Here is a 23,624-nt window from a genome sequence, read left to right as displayed (position 1 = left end):
TGAAGGCTTTACAAATATTACAAAATCTCATTTTTTCCTTGCCACAACCCTGAAAGATTGGTGCTATTATTATTATTCCCATTTTAGTATGAAGAAACTGAAGCAGAGGTTAAATGGCTTACCTTGGATCACACAGATCTGAGGCCAGATTTGAACTCAATTTTTCCTAATAATAATAGGGTTTCTTATAAAGTGAGAGAGTGGGATTAAATGGTTTTTGAGGCTATTGCCAACTAATAGACTTGTTAATGTAAGCTCCTATGAATTTTTCTAGGTAATAATAGCCAATGTCTTTTAGCCATCCCCCTCCATTTTTTAAATCAATATATTGAATAAGTCAGATTGGAACTCTTATAATTGCATTGCTTCTTTTCTTCATATTTATATTTCTAATTTGGTATTGCTTTTGAACTTTGCTTTAATTAACCTATGAACTGCATAGATAGATGATTTGGATTCATTCTTACATCTGAAATTATTTTCTTCTTGCTAAGATAGAATCAATTTTAGTTTTTGTAATATTGTTCACTGTTTAATATAATACAAGACCATATTAACTTTTTTGGCTATTATTTCATACTGTTGATATTCTTCCTGTTTGCTATTTGTTTTTTAGATAAACTGCTATCTAACCATACAGTCTTAATCTTGGACTTGTGAAATTGTATGTTTTTTAAACTTAAATATAATATAAATAAATATAAGTATTATATTTATTCTCATCAAATTTCATTTTATTCAGCTTGATCCAATGTTATACCCTCCCCAAATGTTTTTGAATCTTGACTCTACCCTCCACTATTATTAACTTTCTCTCAAAGCTTTGTATCATTTGCAGATTTGACAAGCTTATCATCTGTTCTTTATCCATTTATTGTCTAAAATGTTAAACTGCTAAAGATCAAGCATAACTAGGATATTTACCGGAGACATCCTTCTAAGTTAACATGATTATTGTCAACAATAAACATTTAATTACTATTCTTTGGATTTGGCTATTCAACAGTTTGAAATCTACTTAATTACAGTATCATCTAGGTCCTATCTCTCCATTTTGTTCACAAGAATAACAGGAAAGACTTTACCAAAATACTGAAATCTAAATAAACTATATTTATAGAATTCCCCTCGTCTACTAGCTTAGAAACTGTCTGAAAAAATGAATTAAAATTAGCCTGGCATATCCTGTTCTTGATGAAGTCATGTTGGTTCTTTGTGATCACTGCTGTTTTTTAATATGTTTACTAATTATGCCTTTAATAATACATTCTAGGCTGGAAATATGCTCAAATGCTTTCTGTTTGACTGTTGCTGTGATGATGATGTTAGAGCAGAGACAGAGAAAGAAGAGGGAGGGGAAGAAGTAGAAGAAAAAAGATGAAGAGGAGTGTGAAAAAAAGGAGGAAGATGGAGGACTGTTGCTTTACCCAAGAGGGTATGGCTATATTTGAAAGACTTAAGGACATAGATTTCCCTTTCTTAAGGACCTTTACATTACTAGATCAAAGATAATCAAGCAGCTCCTGTCTACCCCTCAATTTGCCATTTGAATATTGTGGAATGGATGTTCACACAAATATAAACTTCCTTTAAGGAATCGTTCCCCACTTTACAGAAATGCTGATTTGAAAAAATAAGGGATGGCAAAACTACGTCATGAGATGATGTTGTGTGGCCCAGAAAACCAGAATTTCACAAAGGGCTGTACCAATGTAAAGAAGCAAATCTATTTCTTGGATCAATTAATGAATTTTATTACAAGTTTGTATCATGGAGACAATAATTTCTTCAACATGGAGAATTTCCACGACTGTAAAAGAAGAGATGTTGAGGAAGCTCTTCTCTAATTCACATCTTCAGCAAATCCTAGACCTCAAGTTAAGTTCTTTGCCCTCTGCCTTGGAGCAGAGCAAAACATTCACAGACCATTCAGTCTGCCTCTAAAGTCTAGGGAGTCTATGCTGGAAAAGTTTTCAAAAAAATTGAACAAACTCATTACAGTTCTGACAAAGATTGAGAAAGAGTGTTCTGGTCATTCTGGAAAAATGGCCAACAAAAGCAGCAATAATTTGAACTGCAGCTTCTTGTAGCTCCTCACAGATTTCCATTGATTGGTTTTTTACAGGTCTATGAGAATGAACTGTGGGGGAAATGCTACCACACAGCTTCCAGGGCCAACTCCTATAGCCCATTATTGCCAGTTTGTGTACCAAACTCTGATCCTCTGTGACCAGGAGCTTATAACTATCACTGAAGTTATTGACACTTATAAGAAAATGGTGGAGACATCACAGAGGCAAAAAGAGAAATGCCGTTGTGGTTGGAAACAATTGCATGATGACTTTGTTCTCAAAAATAAAAGAACTGAAGCATAAACTGGTTTTTCAAAGGTACTCTACAGAAACTCAAAAGTATGACAGAGGCTAAGAGGTTATTGCAGCGTTCTTTTGACTTAGATTCTATTTCTGACTTGGAAGGAGAGGGTAAAGGTTTTAGCTGGGTCAGGTTTTTCCAAGCTGTCATCAAAGAATGAAAAGCAGATGTAGCTGACTATAGGCACCTTTTCAGGATGATGAATGACAAATCTGGGAAAAAAATTGGTGTTCCAATAAAGAGTTTTTGAAAACCTTTGCTTTCTAATCTCCTTTATTTTTCATTTCAGTTGAAGGTACCATCATTCTTTTTCTAGTATTATTTTATTTATTCACCTTTGCAAAACCTTGTATTCCAAATTTTTCTCCCTCCTTTCCTCTCTACTCCCTCCCTAAGAGAGAAAGCAATCCAATGTAGGTTAAACATGTACAGTTTTAATATGTTTCCATATTCATCATGCTTCACAAGAAAAATCAGATCAAAAGGGGAAAAAACATGAGAGAGAAAAAAATCACACAAACAAACCACAAAAAGTGAAAATACTATGCTTAGATCCATTCAATCTCCATAGTTTTCTCTCTGGATGCAGAGATTTCTTTACATCACAAATCTATTTAAATTGCTTTGAATCACCTCATTGTTGAAAAGAGCCAAGTCCATCACAGTTGATCATCACATAATCTTGTTACTGTGTCCATTGTCTGATTCTGCTCACTTCACTTAGCACTAGTTCATGTAGGTCTTTCCAGGTTTTTCTGAAATCAGCCTACTCATTGGTGCCATCATTCTTAGACTAGTCAACCAGATTCACAACCTTAGAGTTGTTCTCCCCTCTTAAGGCATTCCTCACATCCAATCAGTGGCAAATTGAGTCCATCTCCAACATTTTCTTTATCCATCTCCTTTGTGTTTGCTTAAATCACAACTATCCTAGTTCTTCAAGACCTCATAACCTTGACTCAACTATTAAGATAAGTCCTAATTGGTCTCTCTGCATCCAGGCTCTTCTGTCTACCCAACACTGTCTCCCACACTGCTACCCAACTGATATTCCTAAAGTCTAAGTTTGACCATTGGACTCCTAATGATTATTTAGAGCCCTTCCCAATCTGCTTCCAGGCTCTGTTTCCTAGCTGATTATATTTCATTCCCTTTTAGACATACTAGATTCCATCTGTAACTTCTTTCAAGGCTTAGCCCAAGTATAATTTTCTTCATGATTTTCATAGTTGTTAAAACCCAAATAATCTTATATTTGTATTCACTTATATATGAAAATGTTATTTTTCATCCCCCTCCCAAAGTAGAATGTGAGCTTCTTGTAGATAAGAGATTGTTTTGTTTTATTTCTGTTTGTGTATCTCTGGAGCCTATTATAGCACCTGGCCCATACTGGGAATTTTTTTTAAATTTAATTTTATTTAATAATAACTTTGTATTGACAGAATCCATGCCAGGGTAATTTTTTTACAACATTATCCCTTGCACTCGCTTATGTTTCGTTTTTTCCCCTCCCTCCCTCCACACCCCCTCCCCCAAGATGGCAAGCAGTCCTATATATGTTAAATATGTTGCAGTATATCCTAGATATAATACATATTTGCAGAACCAAACAGTTCTCCTGTTGCACAGGGAGAATTGGATTCAGAAGGTAAAAAATAACTCGGGAAGAAAATCAAAAATGCAAATAGTTCACATTCGTTTCCCAGTGTTCCTTCTTTGGGTGTAGCTGTTTCTGTCCAACATTTATCCATTGGAACTCAGTTAGGTCTCTTTGTCATAGAAATCCACTTCCATCAGAATACATCCTCATACAATATCATTGTCGAAGTGTATAATGATCTCCTGGTTCTGCTCATCTCACTTAGCATCAATCCATGTAGGTCTCTCCAAGCCTCTCTGTATTCATCCTGTTGGTCATTTCTTACAGAACAATAATATTCCATAACATTCATATACCACAATTTACCCAGCCATTCTCCAATTGATGGGCATCCATTCATTTTCCAGTTTCTAGCCACTACAAACAAGGCTGCCACAAACATTTTGGCACATACAGGTCCCTTTCCTTTTTTTAGTATCTCTTTGGGGTATAAGCCCAATAGAAACACTGCTGGATCAAAGGGTATGCACAGTTTGATAACTTTTTGGGCATAATTCCAGATTGCTCTCCAGAATGGTTGGATTCGTTCACAACTCCACCAACAATGCATCAGTGTCCCCATTTTCCTGCATCCCCTCCAACATTCATCATTATTTTTTCCTGTCATCTTAGCCAATCTGACAGGTGTGTAGTGATATCTCAGAGTTGTCTTAATTTGCATTTCTCTGATCAATAGTGATTTGGAACACTCTTTCATGTGAGTGGTAATAGTTTTAATTTCATCATCTGAAAATTGTCTGTTCATATCCTTTGACCATTTATCAATTGGAGAATGGCTTGATTTTTTATAAATTTGAGTCAGTTCTCTATATATTTTGGAAATGAGGCCTTTATCAGAACCTTTAATTGTAAAGATGTTTTCCCAGTTTGTTTGCATTCGTTCTGTTTGTACAAAGGCTTTTTAATTTGATATAATCAAAATTTTCTATTTTGTGATCAGTAATGGTCTCTAGTTCATCTTTGGTCACAAATTTCTTTCTCCTCCACAAGTCTGAGAGATAAACTATCCTATGTTCCTCTAATTTATTTATAATCTCGTTCTTTATGCCTAAATCATGGACCCATTTTGATCTTATCTTGGTATATGGTGTTAAGTGTGTGTCCTTGCCTAATTTCTGCCATACTAATTTCCAGTTATCCCAGCAGTTTTTATCAAATAATGAAATCTTATCCCAAAAGTTAGATTCTTTGGGTTTGTCAAACACTAGATTGCTATAGTTGACTATTCTGTCTTGTGAACCTAAGCTTTTCCACTGATCAACTAATCTATTTCTTAGCCAATACCAAATGGTTTTGGTGACTGCTGCTTTATAATATAATTTTAGATCAGGTACAGCTAGGCCACCTTCATTTGATTTTTTTTTCATTAATTCCCTTGAGATTCTCGACTTTTTATTGTTCCATAGGGACAATATTGTTGTTGTTATTTTTTCTAAATCATTAAAATATTTTCTTGGAAGTCTGATTGGTATAGCACTAAATAGATAGATTAGTTTAGGGAGTATTGTCATCTTTATTATATTTGCTCGGCCTATCCAAGAGCACTTAATATTTTTCCAATTATTTAAGTCTGACTTTATTTGTGTGGAAACTTTTTTGTAATTTTGCTCAAATAATTCCTGACTTTCCTTTGGTAGATAGATTCCCAAATATTTTATGCTATCAACAGTTATTTTGAATGGAATTTCTCTTTGTACATACTGGGAATTAATAAATTTTTCTGCATTTATTGATTTGTCTCCTTGGTAGTTTTTTGATGGTTGATGGAATAAGCATAATTTAATATTTACTTGTCTCATCTTTCACATCTTGCCTCCCTAGTTAGATTGTATGACCTCTAAGGTAGAGGGTCTTTTCCTCACATATTCCACATGTGCCAACACATATCACACAGAGTATCTGTCCCATAAATTAATATACAAAGCTATTCACAATCAGAAATTTGCTGTCTCAAAGACTGTTTGGACTCCCACAGATGATATAGACATTTAGAATAATGTCTAGAATGATATAAATAGCAATTGCTTAGAATTAACCTTATAGAGTGGTGGAGACGAACAGTGTAGGGAAATAATAGGGAATTACCTATTTGATTGTTGTCAGTGGCACAACTCTGATTTATTTCCTGAATGTAATAAGGATTCTATATGTATCAATTTTGATGGTCCTACTACTGCATTGTTGGTGGAGCTGTGAAATGATCCAACCATTTTGGAGAACAATTTGGAATTATACCCAAAAGGCTATCACACATACCCTTTGACTCAGCAGTGTTTCTACTAGGCTTATCTCAGATCTTAAAGGAGGGAAAAGAACCCACATGTGCAAAAATGTTTGTGCCAGCCCTTTTTATAGTGGCAAGAAACTAGAAACTGAGTGGACGCATCAGTAGGACAATGGCTGAATAAGTTATGGTATATGAATGTTATAGAATCTTATTGTTCTGTAAGAAATGATGAGCAAGCTAATTTCAAGAAAGCTTGGAAAGACTTACACGAACTAATGCTAAGAGAAGTGAGCAGAAGCAGGAAAACATTATACACAGTAAAAAAAAAAAAAAAAAAAAAAAAAGATTATGTGATGATCAGTTGTGATGGACTTGGCTTTTTTCAACAATGAAGTGATTCTAGGCATTTCCAATAAACTTGTTATGGAAAGAGCTATCTATATCCAGAGAAAGAACTATGGAGATTTCTGAATGTGGATCAAAGCATACATAGTATTTTCACATTTTTGGTGGTGGTTTGCTTGTTTTTTCCCTTTCATTTTCCCCCTTTTGATCTGATTTTTCTTGTACAGCATGATTAATATGGACATATGTTTAGAATTGTATATGTTGAACCAATCAGATTGCTTGCTGTGTGGGTCAAGTTAGGGAGGGGAGAAAATTTTACAGAGGTCCTCAAGCTACAGCCCGCGGGCCAGATGCAGCAGCTGAGGACGTTTATCCCCCTCACCCAAGGCTATGAATTTTCTTTATTTAAAGGCCCACAAAAGAAAGTTTGTTTTTACTATAGTCCGGTCCTCCAACAGTCTGAGGGACAGTGAACTGGCCCCCTATTTAAAAAGTTTGAGGACCCCTGTTTTGGAACATAAGGTTTTGCAAATGTGAATGTTGAAAAATATCTTTGCAAGAAGATCTAATTTAGTTCCAATTGATCAATGATGGACAGAATTAGCTACACCTAGAAAAGGAACACTGGGAAATGAATATGGACTACATGCATTTTTGTTTTTCTTCTCAGGTTATTTTTACCTTCTGAATCTAATTCTTCTTGTGCAACAAGAGAACTGTATGGATCTGCATACATATATTGTATCTAAGATATATTTTAACATGTTTAACATGTATGAGACTGCTTGCCATCTAGGAGAGGGGTTGGAGGGAGGGAAGGGAAAAGTTGGAACAGAAGTGAATGCAAGGGACAATGTTGTAAAAAATTATCCATGCATATATTCTGCCAATAAAAAGCTATAATTAAAAAAAAGAAAAAGAAAAATATCTTTTCATGTATTTGGAAAAATAAAATTTTTTGGATGGTCCAGAGAGATTGGTCTTGCCTGTCCAAAGCAGCATCGAAAGTGGTTCTCTTACCAGGTGACTTTCATTTGAATGTTCCCTACTACTTCTCTCTGCCAAATCTCACATGAGATAATTGCTGGAATGAGTTTAAGTCTTGCCTCGGATATCATTTTTGTGACTCTGAACCTCATCTAAACCATCTGAACTTTAGATAATTTTTTAATGAATGGTTGCAATTTGCATGAGAGAAAAGAGTTCCCATACCAAAGAAATTAGATATTTCATGTTTATATATATATGTATATGTGTATATATATACACACATATGTATATGTATATATACATACATGCATACATATATAAATATAAAACATATACACATAAAATATAGCACTACATGAAATCTATTATCTATTTTTTATGGGTACCTCACAAATGCAGTATATGCATTTCTTTTCTGCTTTAGTTCCATGAAGAGCTGTGGTAAAAAATACTGATTATCTAATAATGAACCTTTCTGAAAAGCTAGATAGGTTATTATATGAGAAGTCCCAGTAAATCATTAGGTCTAATCCTTTTCCTCCTTGAAGAGCTTTGCCAGAACTTGCATTCTGATGCCATAGACATCATGGTTCAAATTTTAACTTAGAATGGAGATAAGGAATTGCATTTCCTTGTTATTGAAGAAAAGATACACTGCTATAGGTTTGGAATGTTGAATCTTGGGAGGGCTGTGCAAAGTCACCTGTCTCACTTTTCCCTCCAGAGACATCTGGACCCAGTGGCAAGATACAGATCAAGATGACTAGAGATGGCCCAGGATGCAGTGGGCGACCTTGACCTTTATAAGCTAAGGGTTTTAATAATACTCAGTTTGACTGAGGTAACACCCATCTAGTGATTGTGTAAGAAAGAAATGAGTCAGAAAATGGTCTCTTTTAACCTAATCAAAAAAAGAAAAATCTGAGAGGGGTAATTGCTTCTATTATAAGGGTTTGCTCACCAGCAGGGAAGAATATATTAATAGGGGAATAGATATAAGAGCTTGAAAGTAGTTTAACTCATTTTATAGATGAAGACCTGAGGCTTAGCAAGGGTGCATAACTTTCAGATTCCAAGTCCAAAACTGTTTTTCAGTATATATTCATAAATAATATACAGTTATAAAATGTATCAATAAAACTTAAATAATATATAAAATAAAACAGTTTTGATTAAGCTCTGTGAAGGAAGAATATGCTGGAGAGTGGTGTATATATAATTAGCAACTAATGACATATTTAAAACTGACCAAGTCTTTTTTTAAAAGGTACTCCAATTGTTGTAATGGGAATTGAAGCCAAGCTTACCAGTTCAGTTTGTTATCTTTTCTCTTATTTGAAAACTGAGACAGTATTTGTCCTCCAGTCATGTGGGATCTTTCCCATTCAGCATAGTTTTATCAAAGAAAAAAACCAGTGACCTGTTGGGCAAATATATCTAATAGTCATTTTAGTGTCCAAAAATGTAAGTCATCTGGAGCAAGGGACTCGAATTCATCAAGGGCAGTTAGGTGCTCTTATCTTGAATATTGCCCTCTTTTAGCTATCTTAGTTCTTCCTATCCAAAAATTTTCCTTCTTGGAAAAGAAACCAGAGATTGAATAAGATTTAATCATTTCTGCTTTTATCTCTTATCAGCTGTCATTGTTTCAATCATAAAACAATTTTTCCCAATATGACTTAAAACGTCATCTCACCTCCCATCTTAGTGTTATCCTTAGCTTTCTTTATCAGCTTTGATTTTTATTACAAGCTTTAATATTCTTGACAGTGTTATTTTTTAAAATTGATGTCTTTTGTTTCTTTATAAAACTTTTTTCTTCTCCTGGAATCCTTCTTCATTATTTAGAGTTGAACTTCCTTTTAAGGATATTTTCATTTATTTTGTTATATATATGTGCTTTTGATTATGCTTCTTTTATTCTGCAAAATTTTATTAAATTGTCCCTTATTTCTCTCAATTTGTATTTTCTTCCATATTCTAATTAACTTATACAATTTATAATTATCTTTACATAGTATAATTTTTTCCAAAAATTCTCCCTTTCTTAAAATTTTATAAGTGAGTTTTTATTCCAGGCCAATAATGCTTTGGCTGTTATATCCCTTTTGTCAAGTTAAAGTTTTTTGCTGGGTAAGTAGTGTATAGTTGTTTTTTTTTTTTAACCTCCTAATTATGGAGATTAATTTATGTGAATTAAACTTCTTTAGGAACTAGTAGTAATCCATATCGCTATTCTTTTACCTATTTCTTTGGTTTTTGGTCTTAAGAGCTTTTAAAAATAGATCATGCTGGGGCAGATAGGTAGTACAGTGACTGGAGCCACCAGCCCTGAAGTCAGGAGGGACCTGAGTTCAAATTGGATCTCAGACACTTAACACCTGCTAGTTGTGTGACCGTAGGCCCAATTGCCTCAGCAAAAAAAAATTAGGTCATGTTGTATGACACATCTTCTTATTCCTTCTCTCCCAATAGTATCTTATTTTTTTCAGTTGCATGTAAATATAGTTTTCAGGATTCATTTCTGTAAGATTTCAAGTTCATTTTTTTCTCCCATCTCCTATTACCTACCCAAGACAGTAAGTAATATGATATAGGTTATTATATATGTATAATTATTTAGACATATTTCCATATTAGTTGTCTTGTGAAAGAAAAATCAAAACAAAGGGGAAAAAACAGGAAAAATAAAAAACAAAAACAAAAAAAGTGAAAATATATGCTTTGATTGGTATTCAGTATCTATAGTTCTCTCTCTGAATGTGGATGGCATATTCCATCTGAAGTCTATTGGAATTATCTTGGATCACTGCATTGTTGGGAAGAACTAAGAGTATCATAATTGATCATCACATAATCTTGTTGTCTTTGTGAACAATCTTCTGATTTTCCTCACTTCACTCGGCATCAGTTCATTTCTTATAGACCAATAATATTCTATTATATTCCTATACCGTAACTTATTTAGTCATTGTTGGGCATCCACTCAATTTCTAGTTCCTTGACATCACAAAAAGAGTTGCTACAAACATTTTTGCACATGCAGGTCTTATTCACTCTTTTATGATCTCTTTAGGATACAGATCCAGTAATGTCATTGCTGGATCAAAGGGTATGCACAGTTTGATAGCCCTTTGGGCATAGTTCCAAATTACTCTTCAGAATGGTTGCATCATTTCACAGTTCCATCAATAATGCATTAGTGTTTCCACTGATCTTTTCTTTTTCTACTTTATTCATGTAACGTCTAGAGATATAAAATTTCCCCTAAGAACTGCTTTGGCTACATCCCATAAGTTTTGGTCTATTATCTCAACATTGTCATCCTCTTGGACGGAATTACTGATTTTTGCTATGATTTGTTGCATTCTTTAGGATTAGATTATTTAGTTTCCAATTAGTTTTTGGTCTATTTTTATATGTCTTTTATTACATGTCATTTTATTACATGTCTTTTATTATGTGTCATTTTCATTGCATCAATATCTGAATAGGATGAATTTAATATTTCTGCCTTTCTGCATTTGATTGTGAGGTTTTTATGCCTTAATTTGGTATCAGTTTTTGTCTAGGTGCCATATGCCACTGAAAAAAAAGGTCTATTCTTTACTATACTCTTTCAGTTTTCTCCAGAGGTCTATCATCTCTGACTTTTCTAAAGTTCTATTCACCTCATTAATTTTCTTCTTGATTATTTTGTGGTTAGATTTATGTAGTTCAAAGACAAAAGCTAAAATTCCCCACTAGTATTTTGCTGTCTATTTCTAAACTTTTCTAAGAATTTGAATGGTATACCACTTGGTGCATATATATTTAGTATTGATATTATTTCATTGTGCAATTTCTTATCTTTTAAAATTAGATCTATTTTGCTTTTGCTTGGTCTGAGATCAGGATCGCTACCCCTGCTTTTTTTTTTTTTTTTTTTTTTTTTTGCTTAAGCTGAAGCATAATATCTTTTGCTCCAGCCTTTTATCTTTATCTTGTATGTATCACTTTGATTCAAATATGTTTTTGTACTGTAGGGTTCTGATTTTAATCCATCTTCTGTTTTATGGAAGAGTTCATCCCATTTACATTCACAGTTACGATTACTAACTCTTGTATTTTATTCTGTTTTTCCCAAGTATTACTTTTCTCTCTCTTTTCAACCTTTCCCACCTAACCAGTATTTTGCTTCTGACTTGTACCTCTCTCTACCCTCTTTTCTATCAGCCACACTCTTTTCTTACTCCTTTGTCTTCTATTTCTGCCCTCTCTCCTATCAGTTTTCCCTCTTCCTTTTTCTTTCCCCTTCTCCCATCTACTTTCCTAAAGGGTAAATAAGATAAATGAATATACCCAATGAGGTGTGGATGTTATTCCCTTTTTGAGCTAAATTCAATGAGATTAAGGTTCAAACAATGCTTATCTGCCTTCCTTATGGAGTCTTTTGTGCTTCTTCATGCAATTTAATTTGCTCCTTTTTATCTCCCTTTTCCTCTTCTCATGGTATAATCCTTTTCTACCCCTGAATTTCTTTTTTATATTATTATATCAAAGTCATATGCCTTTTAGCTCTGTATACACTTTCTAACTGCCCTAACAAAGATACAGTCCTCAAAAATTAAAATTATTATCTTCCCATGTAGGGATGCAAAAATTAAACTTTTGAAAATTTTTTTATTATATTAATTTTTTATTATAGATTTTTACTTACAAAACATATGCATGGATAATTTTTTCAACAATGACCCTTGCAAAACTTTCTGTTCCAAATTTTTCTTTGCTACTCCCACCCCCTCCTCTAGATGGCAGGTAGTCCAATATATGTTAAATTTGTTAAAGTATATATTAAATCCAATATATGTATACATATTTATACAGTTCTCTTGCTGCACAAGAAAAATTGGATCTAGAAAGAAAAAAACTGAGAAGGAAAACAAAAATACAAGTAAACAATAACAGAGTGAAAATGCTATGATGTGGTCCATACTCAGTTCCCATGGTCCTCTTTCTGGATGTAAATGGGAACGTCCTTCATTACTGATCAATTGGAACTGATTTGGATCCTTTCATTTTTGAAGAGAGCCACGTCCATCAGAATCACTCGTTGTATAGTCTTGTTGCTGTGTACAATGATCTTCTGGGTCTGCTTATTTCACTCAGCATCAGTTCATGTAAGTCTCTCCAGGTCTCTCTGAAATCATTCTACTGGTCATTTCTTACAGAACAATAATATTCTGTAACATTCATATGCCATAAATGATTCAGCCATTCTCCAATTGATGGGCATCCACTCAATTTCCAGTTTCCTGCCACTAGAAAAAAGGGCTGCCACAGACATTTTTGCACATGTGTGGTCCTTTCCCTCCTTTTAGATCTCTTTGGGATATAAGCTCAGTAAGAATACTGCTGGGTCAAAAGTCACAGTTTGATAACTTTTTGAGCATAGTTCCAAATTGCTCTCCAGAATGATTGGATGTGTTCACAACTCCAACAAGGTATCGTTGTCCCAGTTTTCCTGCATCCCCTCCAACATTCATCATTATCTTTTCCTGTCATCTTAGCCAATCTGAGAGGTATGTAGTGGTATCTCAGATTTGTCTTAATTTGCTTTTCTCTGATCAATAGTGATTTGAAGCACCTTTTCATATGTTTTAATTTCTTCATCTGGAAAATTGTCTGTTCATATCCTTTGACCATTTATTAATTGAAGAATGGCTTGATTTCTTATAAATTTGAGTAAATTCTCTTATGTTTTAGAAATGAGGCTTTTATCAGAACCTTTGAATGTATAAATGTTTTCCCAGTTCACTGCTTCCTTTCTAATCTTGTTTGCATTAGTTTTGTTTGTACAAAAACTTTTAAACTTAATATAATAAAAACATTTTTTTCTTTCTTATTTACCTTTTTATTCTTCTCTTGAGTCATATTTTGGAAAATCACATTTTTGTATGGCTCTGGTCTTTTTATCAGAAAGAATTGAAAATCTCTGATTTCATTGAATGTCCATCTTTTCCTTTGAAAAATTATATTCAATATTGCTGTTGATGATAGTCCAAACTCCTTTGCCTGTAATCCAGGCTCTCCGAGCCTTTAATGTGAAAGCTGCCAAATACTGAGTAATTTTGACTGTGCCTCCTTGATATTTGAATTGTTTCTTTTTGGCTGCTTGTAATATTTTCTCCTTGATCTGATAATTCTGGAATTCAGCTACAACATTCCTTGGAGTTTTCATTTTGGGATCTCTTTTAGGAGGTGATTGGTGGATTCTTTCAATGACTATTTTATCTTCTGGTTCTAACATATTAGGGAAGTTTTCTTTGATAATTTCTTGAAAGATGTTTAGATTACTTTTTTTTATCATGGCTTTCAGGTAGTTCAATAATCCTTAAATTATCTCCCCAGGATCTATTTTCCAGGTTGGTTATTTTTCCAATGAGGTATTTTACATTTTCTCCTATCTTTAAATTTAAAAAAAATTTTATTTGACTGATTTTTGATGTTTCGTCCAGTCATTTGTTTCCATTTGTCCAATTCTAATTTTTAATGAATTCTTTTCTTCAGCTATCCTTTTTACTTTCTTTTCCTTTTGGCCAATTTTATTTTTAAAGAAATTGTTTTGTTTAGTGGATTTTTTTTTTCTCATTTCACATTTCACTCTTTTTTAAGGAGTTATTTTCTCAGTATATCTATTCTATTTTCCATTTTATCAAGTCTATTTTTTAAGGAGTTATTTTCTTGAGTCAGTTTTTGTGCTTCTTTTTCTAAGCTATTGACTTTTTCCCCCCATAATTCTCTTTTATTTCTCTCATTTCTTTTTTCAATTTTTCTTCTTCTCTTACTTGACTTTTAAAATCCTTTTTGAGCTATTCCAAGAGAACCGTTTGAGCTTGAGACCAATTTATATTCTACTTTGAGGCTTCATATGTAGCTACTGTGCCCATTGCTGCTCTCTTCTGTGTTTGAGTTCTGATTTTCCCTGTCATCACAGTAACTTTCTATGGTCAGGGCTCTTTTTACTTTTTTTGCTCATTGTTTAAAGTTGAGGGCACAGGTGTCACTGTCTCACATTTCTTTTGCAGAGTGATAGAGGCCTTGCCACTGGCTTTCCCTGCTGGAAAGAAGTGTTGGCACCTTTTCCACTGTGCTGGGTTGGCTTAGCCTGTTTTGGCGAGTTTAAGGCATTATAATTTGCCTTCTGTGTTGGGCCTGGAGACCTCACAGATGGTCTGTTGAACCACTGGCAGACCAAGTCAAGCCTGCTGCTGATCTGTGCTGTGGCTAAAAACCTCCTGCTGTATTGCCTTGACTGTGCCTGTGCTGGGTCATGTTCCCCTTTTTACTCAAGTGAAACAGATCTTTCCTGAAGTTCTTCTATATTATCTTAAGTTGGAAAATTCTTTTACACCAAATTTTTGAAGGTTCTGTCACCCCAGAATCTCTTGAATAGGATTGATTTAGCATTGATTCCAAGGGAAACTGAGGCGAGCTCAGACAACTTTCTAGCTTCTCTCCACCATCTTGGCTTGATCCCCCTCCTCCCATGTTTTCTTATATAGACATATGATGACCGGGTATTTAAAATCAGCTGGAGTCAGGAATTTAGGTTAAGGGAAAAATCTTCAATCTTTATTCTCAGTAGAGGTGAGGGGGGATTGTGATAGCAATATGGGCAGGAAGGATTGCGATAGCAATGTGGGCAGCTGCAATAGGAAGCCAGCTAGCAGAGGAAGATCGGAGCTGAAGGGCCGTCGCAATGGCAATGCGAGCAGCTATGTCAAGATGCCAGCCAACAGTCTCTCCTTCTACTTCCCTTTCCACTCCCTTGCCTCCACCCACCAAAAACGTCATTTCCTATACAACACATCAGGACTTGCACAAAGAGTGGGCGGGGACCATTCTTTCTCCAAGTATATATATATTAATAGAGTATGGTCCAATTACTATTTAGCCTCACGTGCTTGGGACCTCAGTGCATAAACTCAAGCCTCAGCCCATTACATCTCCTGCTTTCTTTTGTTTTAGAACACAGGTGGTCATGCCATCGCTGACTCCTCAGGGAGGTCAGAGCCCCAAGGGGAGGTGATCACACCTCCCTGACTTCTCAGGAAAGGAGGTGAAAGCACAGAAAAGTAGATGATCATGACCCCCCTGACTTCTCAGGAAGGGAGGTGAAAGCACTAAAAAGGAAATAATTACACCCTCCCTGACATCTCAGGAAGGGAGATGAAAAGCACCAAAGGGAAGTGGGGGTTGCTAGTGGGTTTCGGGCTGAAGGGTCTTATTATGCACAAATCCAACAGCATGGAAGATATTACACAGGCACATAGCAATAACGCAGAGGCTATTAGTGATGACTCTCCCCACAGTCAGTGCAGGCTTGATGTGGTGTAACAAACATGAATTGTACACACAAGGAATGGTATAACAAACAATATAAATCAACATTGTGTTGTAAAAGATTGCCAGAAGTCCTAGAAGGAGAGTATGTAAACAGCAGTCACACATACGCCTTCTTCAACAGCCAAGAGATAGTCCAAAATCAATCTATTGTCCATTGCTTCACATATCAGGGAATCCAATGATCCCCCCAAGTTTTTGAAGTCCTGCAAAAGTCTTTTTATGTGTTAGGGAATCCAATGATTCCAGCAGATTTTGAAGTCCTGTAATAGTCATATAATTTCTCAGAAAATCCAGTGATTCCTGAGGGCTTTCAAGTCTTATGTCTCAAAGAGTCAAATGATTCCTGAGGGTTTTCAAGTCCTACAACAATCTTATGTCTCAGAGAATCCAATGATTCCTGAGGGTTTTGAAGTCCAACAATTTTCTATGTCCATAAGTCAAATGCCATAACTGCCATGCTCTTTCAATGGTGAGCACAATCAGCAACAGAACCACCCGATATTTCTTGGGTCTTCTCCTTCGTTTCAAGGGTCTGCTCTCTCTCTGCGATGGACAAGGTGAATACGGCTCGTTGGCGCCCATCTGATTCTTTCTCCACCTGTAGAGATACAAGCAAACCCTCTCCCCCAAGCAGTTAGCCTATCTGGTCCCTTCCATTCACCACTTTCTGAGTCTCTCCACATCACCTGGCGATTATCTAAAGATAATGGAGCTGCTCGCACTGGACACTGCCCTTCTGGTGGGTTATAAAATCTGTCTGCCGGAGCCAGTGCATCTTTGTCAAAAATCAAGAAGTTAATAGTATAAAGGGCTAGATTTACAAGTTCTCTAAGATTACCTGTGGCTCCCCCTTTCTTTTTTTTTGGAACAGCGTCTTAATGTTTCTCCTCTCTACTATTGCCTAACCTTAAGGATTAAAGGGTATGCCAGTAGTGTGTAAAATCTTATACTGTGCACAAAAGTGTGCAAAATGTTTGGAGGTGTATGCAGGACCATTGTCTGTTTTTATTGTTTGTGGCACACCCATAATGACAAATGCTTATGTGAGGAATTCAGTGACCACTTGGGCTGTCTCTTTTGCTGCTGGTATTGCAAAAGTGAATCCTAAAAAGGTGTCTACCACAACATGGATAAAAGATAGATGACCAAAAGATTTATAATGGGTCACATCCATTTGCCAGATTTCATTGGGTCTCAAACCACGAGGGTTCTTCCCTGGAGGCTGTGTAGGAGCATGGAAAGGAAGGCAAGCTGTACAGCTTTTTACTATGCTCCTAGCTTCCTCTTTTGTTATCCCAAATTGTAAACACAAAGCTCGAGCAGCCTGATGGTATTTAGAATGGGATTCCTGGGCCTCCTGAAATAAAGGCGTACTCGTTAATATAGTTAAAAGGCTATCTGCCTTTGAATTTCCATAAAAAATAGGACCTGGAAGTCCACTATGTGAGTGGACATGCAAGATATAAATCTTTCCTGGTGCTTTATCACTTGCTCCTGAAGTTCCTTAAAGAGCTGATATATATTAGAAGCTGCAAATTTTATTTGGGCTGTGGCAATTCTTTGTACCACACCTACTGAATAGGCTGAATCAGATATTATATTTATATCTCCTGGGTAATAAATGAGAGCTAGCATGATCGCATGTAATTCATTCTGCTGAGTGGACTGAAAAGGAGTTCTGACTACTCTCTTTATAGTTAAGTCATGAGAGTATACAGCACAAATATTGTGTTTGGACGCATCTGTAAAGATAGTTGGTCCTTTAAGAAGAACTTTAGAAACTTTTCCTTCAAGAATCCATCGCCAATTATGTAAAAGTCTGGTTATCTTTAATGGAGACCCATGTGTAAAATTTGGAGCCATGGCTAATAAAATTTGCCACTCTGGGATAGTTTCACAGCACACATTAATTTGTGTATTGGTGTAAAAGGTGTATATCTTATCAGGTCTTGTCCCAGATAATTGTACTGCTCACTTAATGGCCTTTAATAAAATTCTAGCCACAAGCACTGGGTAAGGAGTAAAGCTTTGTTCTGGTTGTGCCAGGAGGTTCACCCACTCTATCACACTGTCTCCTTGATGAAGGACTGCTGTGGGTGTCTCTTGTGTGACAAAAACTGATATTTCCAAGGGTTTTTGAGTGACTCTTTCAACCACATTGGATAAAGCCAGTTCAACTTTTCTCAAAGCCTCTTGAGTTTCTTTTGTAAGCTGGCGTGGTGAATTTAAAGCACTGTCTCCCCTTAAAATATCATATAATGGTTGTAACTGATAGGTAGTCAAGCCTAATACTGGTTGCATCCATTGGATATCTCCTATCAATTTCTGAAAATCATTTAAGGTGTTTAGCTTCTCTGTTCTTAAGGACAGTTTTTGTACTGTAAGCACCTTAAAGTATACTTCATATCCTAAATATTGAAAAGGAGCATGTCTTTGAATTTTTTTCTTCTGTTATGTACAATTTGTAGTATCTTAGTGTTTCTATGGTCTTTTGTAGACATGCTTCTAGTATTTGTTCCTCAGGTGCACATCCCAATATATCATCCATATAATGTAATAGCATAACTTTTGAAAATGCTTTTCTTATTGGAGCAAGAGCAGCAGCAACATACATTTGACACATAGTGGGGCTGTTTTTCATTCCCTGTGGCAAAACTGTCCATTCATATCTTTTATAAGACTCAGCTAAGTTAATGCTAGGCATTGAAAAGGCAAATCTTTTCATATCCTCCTTATCCAGAGGGATAGAATAGAAACAATCCTTAATATCTATGACCCAAAGAGGCCATTCTCTAGGCATTTGAGTAGGAGATGGAAGTCCAGGCTGAAGAACAGTTTCCATCTGTTCATTTACTTTTCTTAAATCAGTGAGCATCCTCCATTTTCCCGATTTCTTTTTTACAACGAACACTGGGGAATTCCAAGGACTTAGAGAAGGTTGTAAATGTCCTTGTTCAAGCTGCTCCTGTACTATATCTAATAAGGCCTGAATTTTATCGCTACCTAAGGGCCACTGTTCTATCCACACTGGTGTATCAGTTTTCCATGGGATAGGAACAAGTAAAAGTGTTGGCAGGCCTTCAACAGCAGCCCTGCTTAAAAAACCGAAGTACTCATTTTTAACCCTAATTGCTGTAAAACGTCTCTTCCCCACAAATTGATGGGTTTTTTATCAACTATAAAAGGAGTAAAAACTCCTGTTTTGCCTTCAAAAGTCTATCTCATAGGGGCAGCACTAACTTCAGCTGCTATTGATCCTCCTACTCCAGACATGTAGGTGTCTGCTTTAATCTTTGGCCAGTGACTGAGCCAATTGGCACCTCTAATGACTGTATGATCTGCACCTGTGTCTACCAATCCTTCTAATGGTAGAGCATTTATATAGATTGTGAGCATAGGTTGGTCAGCTGTTACAGCTGCTGTCCAGTATATTCCTGGATTTTGTGGTCTGGAGTCAGAATCTGGATGACTATCACCAGGTTGCTCATTAGGATTCTGTATGAGTAAACCTGATGCTACTACTTCTCCTGGGTGATGTCACACATTGTCTACCTGTATTAGTGACTGGGATATTATTTACACATTCCCCAGTTTCCCACATCAGTGTGTGGATGGACACTGTTTTATACGTATAAAAGGGAGGTGAAATGGTCAAGCCTACTGTGCCTGGAGGTAAGGGATCCATAGGCTGGAGAGGAACAGATTTCACCTCTCCAGGGGGTATCTCAGTTGTCCCAGCTGCATACAACTCTATTCTCCCCAATTGTAATCCCTTTCTCCCATCATATGGCTTTCTGGCTGATTGGTCATGTCTGGGTACTGGACTTCTAGGCACTCTCTGGGTGCACCATTAGCTGCCATCATGCCCCAAGTGTTTTTTGCCTTGGGCCCTTCATCCCGTTTCCCTGAATCTGTCTACATTCTGAGGCCCAGTGGAAGCCTCTGTTGCATTTTGGACATGGGGTATTGGGTCTTGTTCCCCCACCCTGTTTTCCCATTCTGTTTCTATACCAACATTGAGCTTTCAGATGTCCTACTTTTCCACACTGAAAGCATCTACGAGTCTCTCTGGAAGTCCCTTGCCAGGAGGGACTCTGTCTTCTCATGTTTGGATTTTGGGAAGTCTGCATCATAGCCTGGCTATAAAAGGCACCTGTGCCCACTGTGGCACAGCATCTTATGAGTTCCTCTAAAGGAGCATCCTTGTGCAGCCCTAGTATAATTCTTCTGCAAACCTCATTAGCATTTTCCTTAGCAAGTTGCCTTATCAAAATGTCTGTTATTGCATTTTCCCCATTTGTTCTTCTGATAGCTGTCTGCAAACGTCCCACAAAGTCAGCAAAGGGTTCATTTGGCCCTTGTGTTATTTTTGTGAAGGCCCCACCCTTGTCTTTATTGTGGAGAGAAACCCACACTTTGATAGCATTAGCAGCAATTTGCTCATATGCTGCTATAGAATAATTAATCTGTACTGTGACGTCTGCATAAGAACCTACACCTGTTAGTAGGTCACAAGTGATTGCAGCATGAACTCCACTTTGACTATTTTGTTGGGCTTGTATCCTACAGAGCTCACTATATTCAGAAAGCCACAAGTAGTTCTGTCCAGGTTCTAGGCATATCCTTGCTATAGGTTTCCAGTCATTAGGGGTCAAGATTTCAAAAGCCAAATTCTGTAATAACATCTTAACATAAGCTGATGTAGCCCCATAAAGAGAGCAAGCTTTTTTCAGGTCTTTGAGGATTTCTATATCAAAAGGAGCATATCTTCTACTTTCTTGACCTGAAGAATTAAACTGTTGAATTACAGGAAAAATGTGGTGTTGAAATTCCAATACATTTCTCCCTTCTTCTTTGGCCTTAATTAGTCCCTTTTGCAATCTACTCATAGGAGCAGCTGGATGCTGGGGGGGAGGTGCTGTTGCTGTCACTGCCCCCCCCCCCCACTACCCCTCCTTCCTCCATCCCGGAGGGTGGAGTTGATGGAGGAGAGTCAATTACCTGCTCCTTAGGTGGGGCTGAAGCTGCCTCAGATTCACCCCACGCTTGAGCCTCACTTAAGTCTCCATGCCCTGTGGGGATATGGTCGTTAATCTGTTCTTTGTCTTCCTCCTTTATCTCAGGCTTCCCCATTTGGCTGTTCTTAGAGCTTTTTTTTTTTTTTTTTTTAATATATAACTTATACGATTTCTTAAGGCCAACTGTATTATATTGTATAAATAGAATGCCTCAATGGAAATTGAATGAGGACCGTTTTCATTGTAATATGAGGAGAGCTGTTGCCCAATCAATGTCCAGTTATCTGGAGAGATTTGCTCTTCCTCTAAGAACCAAGGGCAGGTGTGTTTTAATGTACCCAGAAGTCTAGCTGCCTGTTCCCAAGTTACAAGTAGCCCTTGATCTTCTATCAGCTTAAGCAGGATTTCTATAGTGCCACTCCTGGGTAGGGGTGGGGATGGGGGGTTGGGGTGGGCAATGGAGAATCTTTAGCTAGGATCTGTCCCATTTCAGCCAAAAAAGGTTATACTCACCTAAGTTCCTGGTCACTGGAGACTTCTTCAGTGAAAGTAGGGTCCTTGGTTCCCACGATTGGGCGCCAAGTGTGATGACCGCATATTTAAAATCAGCCGGAGTCAGGAATTCAGGTTAAGGGAAAAATCTTCAATCTTTATTCTCAGTAGAGGTGAGGGGGGATTGCAATAGCAATATGGGCAGGAAGGATTGCGATAGCAATGTGGGCAGCTGCAACAGGAAGCCAGCTAGCAGAGAGAGACCTGAGCTGAAAGGCCGTCGCAATGGCAATGCGAGCAGCTATGTCAAGACACCATCCAGCAGTCTCTCCTTCCGCTTCCCACTCCCCTGCCTCCACCCACCAAAAACATCATTTCCTATACAACACATCAGGACTTGCATAAAGAGTGGGCGGGGGCTATTCTTTCTCCAAGCTTATATATTAATAGAGTATGATCCAATTACTATTTAGCCTCATGTGCTTGGGACCTCAGTGCATCAACTCAAGCCTCAGCCCATTACATAGACAGCTTATTTAGACCTGACTCCTACATCAATAACCAGTTAAGTGAAGGTAAATCACCATGGAGGGTTATCTTCAGAGGGTTATACTGGGAGAAATGCATGGTATTTATAAAGAGGGAAGATTTAGACTTGATGTCAGTGATAACATCCTAACAATTAGAGCTATCCAAATGTAGAATGGCTTTCTCCAGGAGGTAAGACTTGACTACCATTTGATCAGGATATTGTCTGGATAGATTCTAAAACTAGAAGGGTTTGACTAGATATGATTGGGTATAACTAACTTTTAAATTCCATTCTAATTTGGAATGTCTATAATTCTGTGATTTCTCAGGTCCCTTTTAAATTCTAAGTAGGATTCTGTGATTCAGTTTATTTCACAGGAGTTGTTTAAAAAGATAAATATAATAACATCAGATCATTTGAATAATCCAAAAATCTTACTTTCCCTAAAAATTACTTTTAATTTCTCTAAAACTAATAGCTCAACCAGCCCTGGTTAAAAAAAAAAATGAACAAGTGGTCTTAGATATATATATAATATCATCATGATTGAATGATAGCTTAGGTTTAATATAGTTGCAATACTTGATTTTTAAATTCTTTACGAGTTAAACATTCTAGATTCAAGTGCATATTCTTTATCTCAAAACAAAATTTGTGAAATATGGTTCCTAGATGTTGAAAAAGTATGTAAGTGGATTTTTTGCCTTTCATGTTCAGGATCAAGAAATTTTGGAGAATGTTTTGATTTGCTGAGTAAAAATTTTACTGACACTATATAGAAACAAGTTTTGTTTCAAAATTGACTATTAATTTTGTTTATTTTTAGCTAAAGGATGCTTTAAGAAATTCAGAGAAGAAGCATCAAGATGTTCTTCGAAGGTTGGAAGGCAGATTTTTTGAAGAAAAGGTATATAATGCTAGGATCTGTTTAAGAAATTAAACTAGAACTCATTCCTGATCTTTCTGTATATAATTATTTTGTCTTAAATAAATTTCATAATCTGCATGCAATAACTCAATAACTGTTTTCAAAAATGAAAGGAATTTAAGAAATAAATATGTCAGGTTGGTGTATTCTGTAGAGAGCTACTGCGCTCTATTCTTTTCTCTATTCCTTTCTCTCTAGTTCTCTTTTGGAAAAAAAGGTCTTCCTGTCTTTTCTTTTTTACTGCTATTAAGTTCTTCATTTGGTAAGAGTACTCTTGATATGGCTATGACTGTTTTTCTTTCTCCTATCCCACAAAATGATTAGATTAATTCAGCTGCTAATTTTGTTGTGCTTTTAAATATTTTTTTTCCCAAAAATGTAAATCCTTTATGTATGTTAACATTTTTACCCAAAACAAAATATGTAACCAACTTACTCTTTCCTTCAGTGTCGACTAGAGAAAGAAGCTGAGAAGAAGGTAGTCATGCTGGCAGAGAGAGCCCACCAAGAGGCCATTGTGTAAGAAATTGTTTTTGTCCTGCTGCTTCTTCCTTTTCTTTTCCAGTTGCTTCTTTAATTTTAGCTCTATCTTTTTTTCTAAATCTGTCTCTTTCTTATTCTTTATATTTGACTTTCTGCATGATTTTTTCTGTTAATTTCTCTTG

General features: G+C 36.3%; 1 protein-coding gene across 1 annotated transcript in view; it reads left to right on the top strand.

The window, feature by feature from the left end:
- The window catches only part of BBOF1 (basal body orientation factor 1), a 107,692-nt gene that overhangs the window by 45,061 nt on the left and 39,007 nt on the right, over window positions 1–23,624 (top strand). Inside the window, exons 5-6 of the mRNA XM_051977618.1 lie at window positions 22,858–22,938; window positions 23,408–23,478. Coding sequence (XP_051833578.1) covers window positions 22,858–22,938; window positions 23,408–23,478 — 152 coding nt within the window. The remainder of the gene's footprint in view (window positions 1–22,857; window positions 22,939–23,407; window positions 23,479–23,624) is intronic.

Source organism: Antechinus flavipes, chromosome 2 (genome assembly GCF_016432865.1).
Source record: "Antechinus flavipes isolate AdamAnt ecotype Samford, QLD, Australia chromosome 2, AdamAnt_v2, whole genome shotgun sequence".
NCBI lineage: Eukaryota > Metazoa > Chordata > Mammalia > Dasyuromorphia > Dasyuridae > Antechinus > Antechinus flavipes.
Note: the sequence above shows the minus strand (reverse complement) of the source record. Positions and strands in the feature narration are given on the sequence as shown.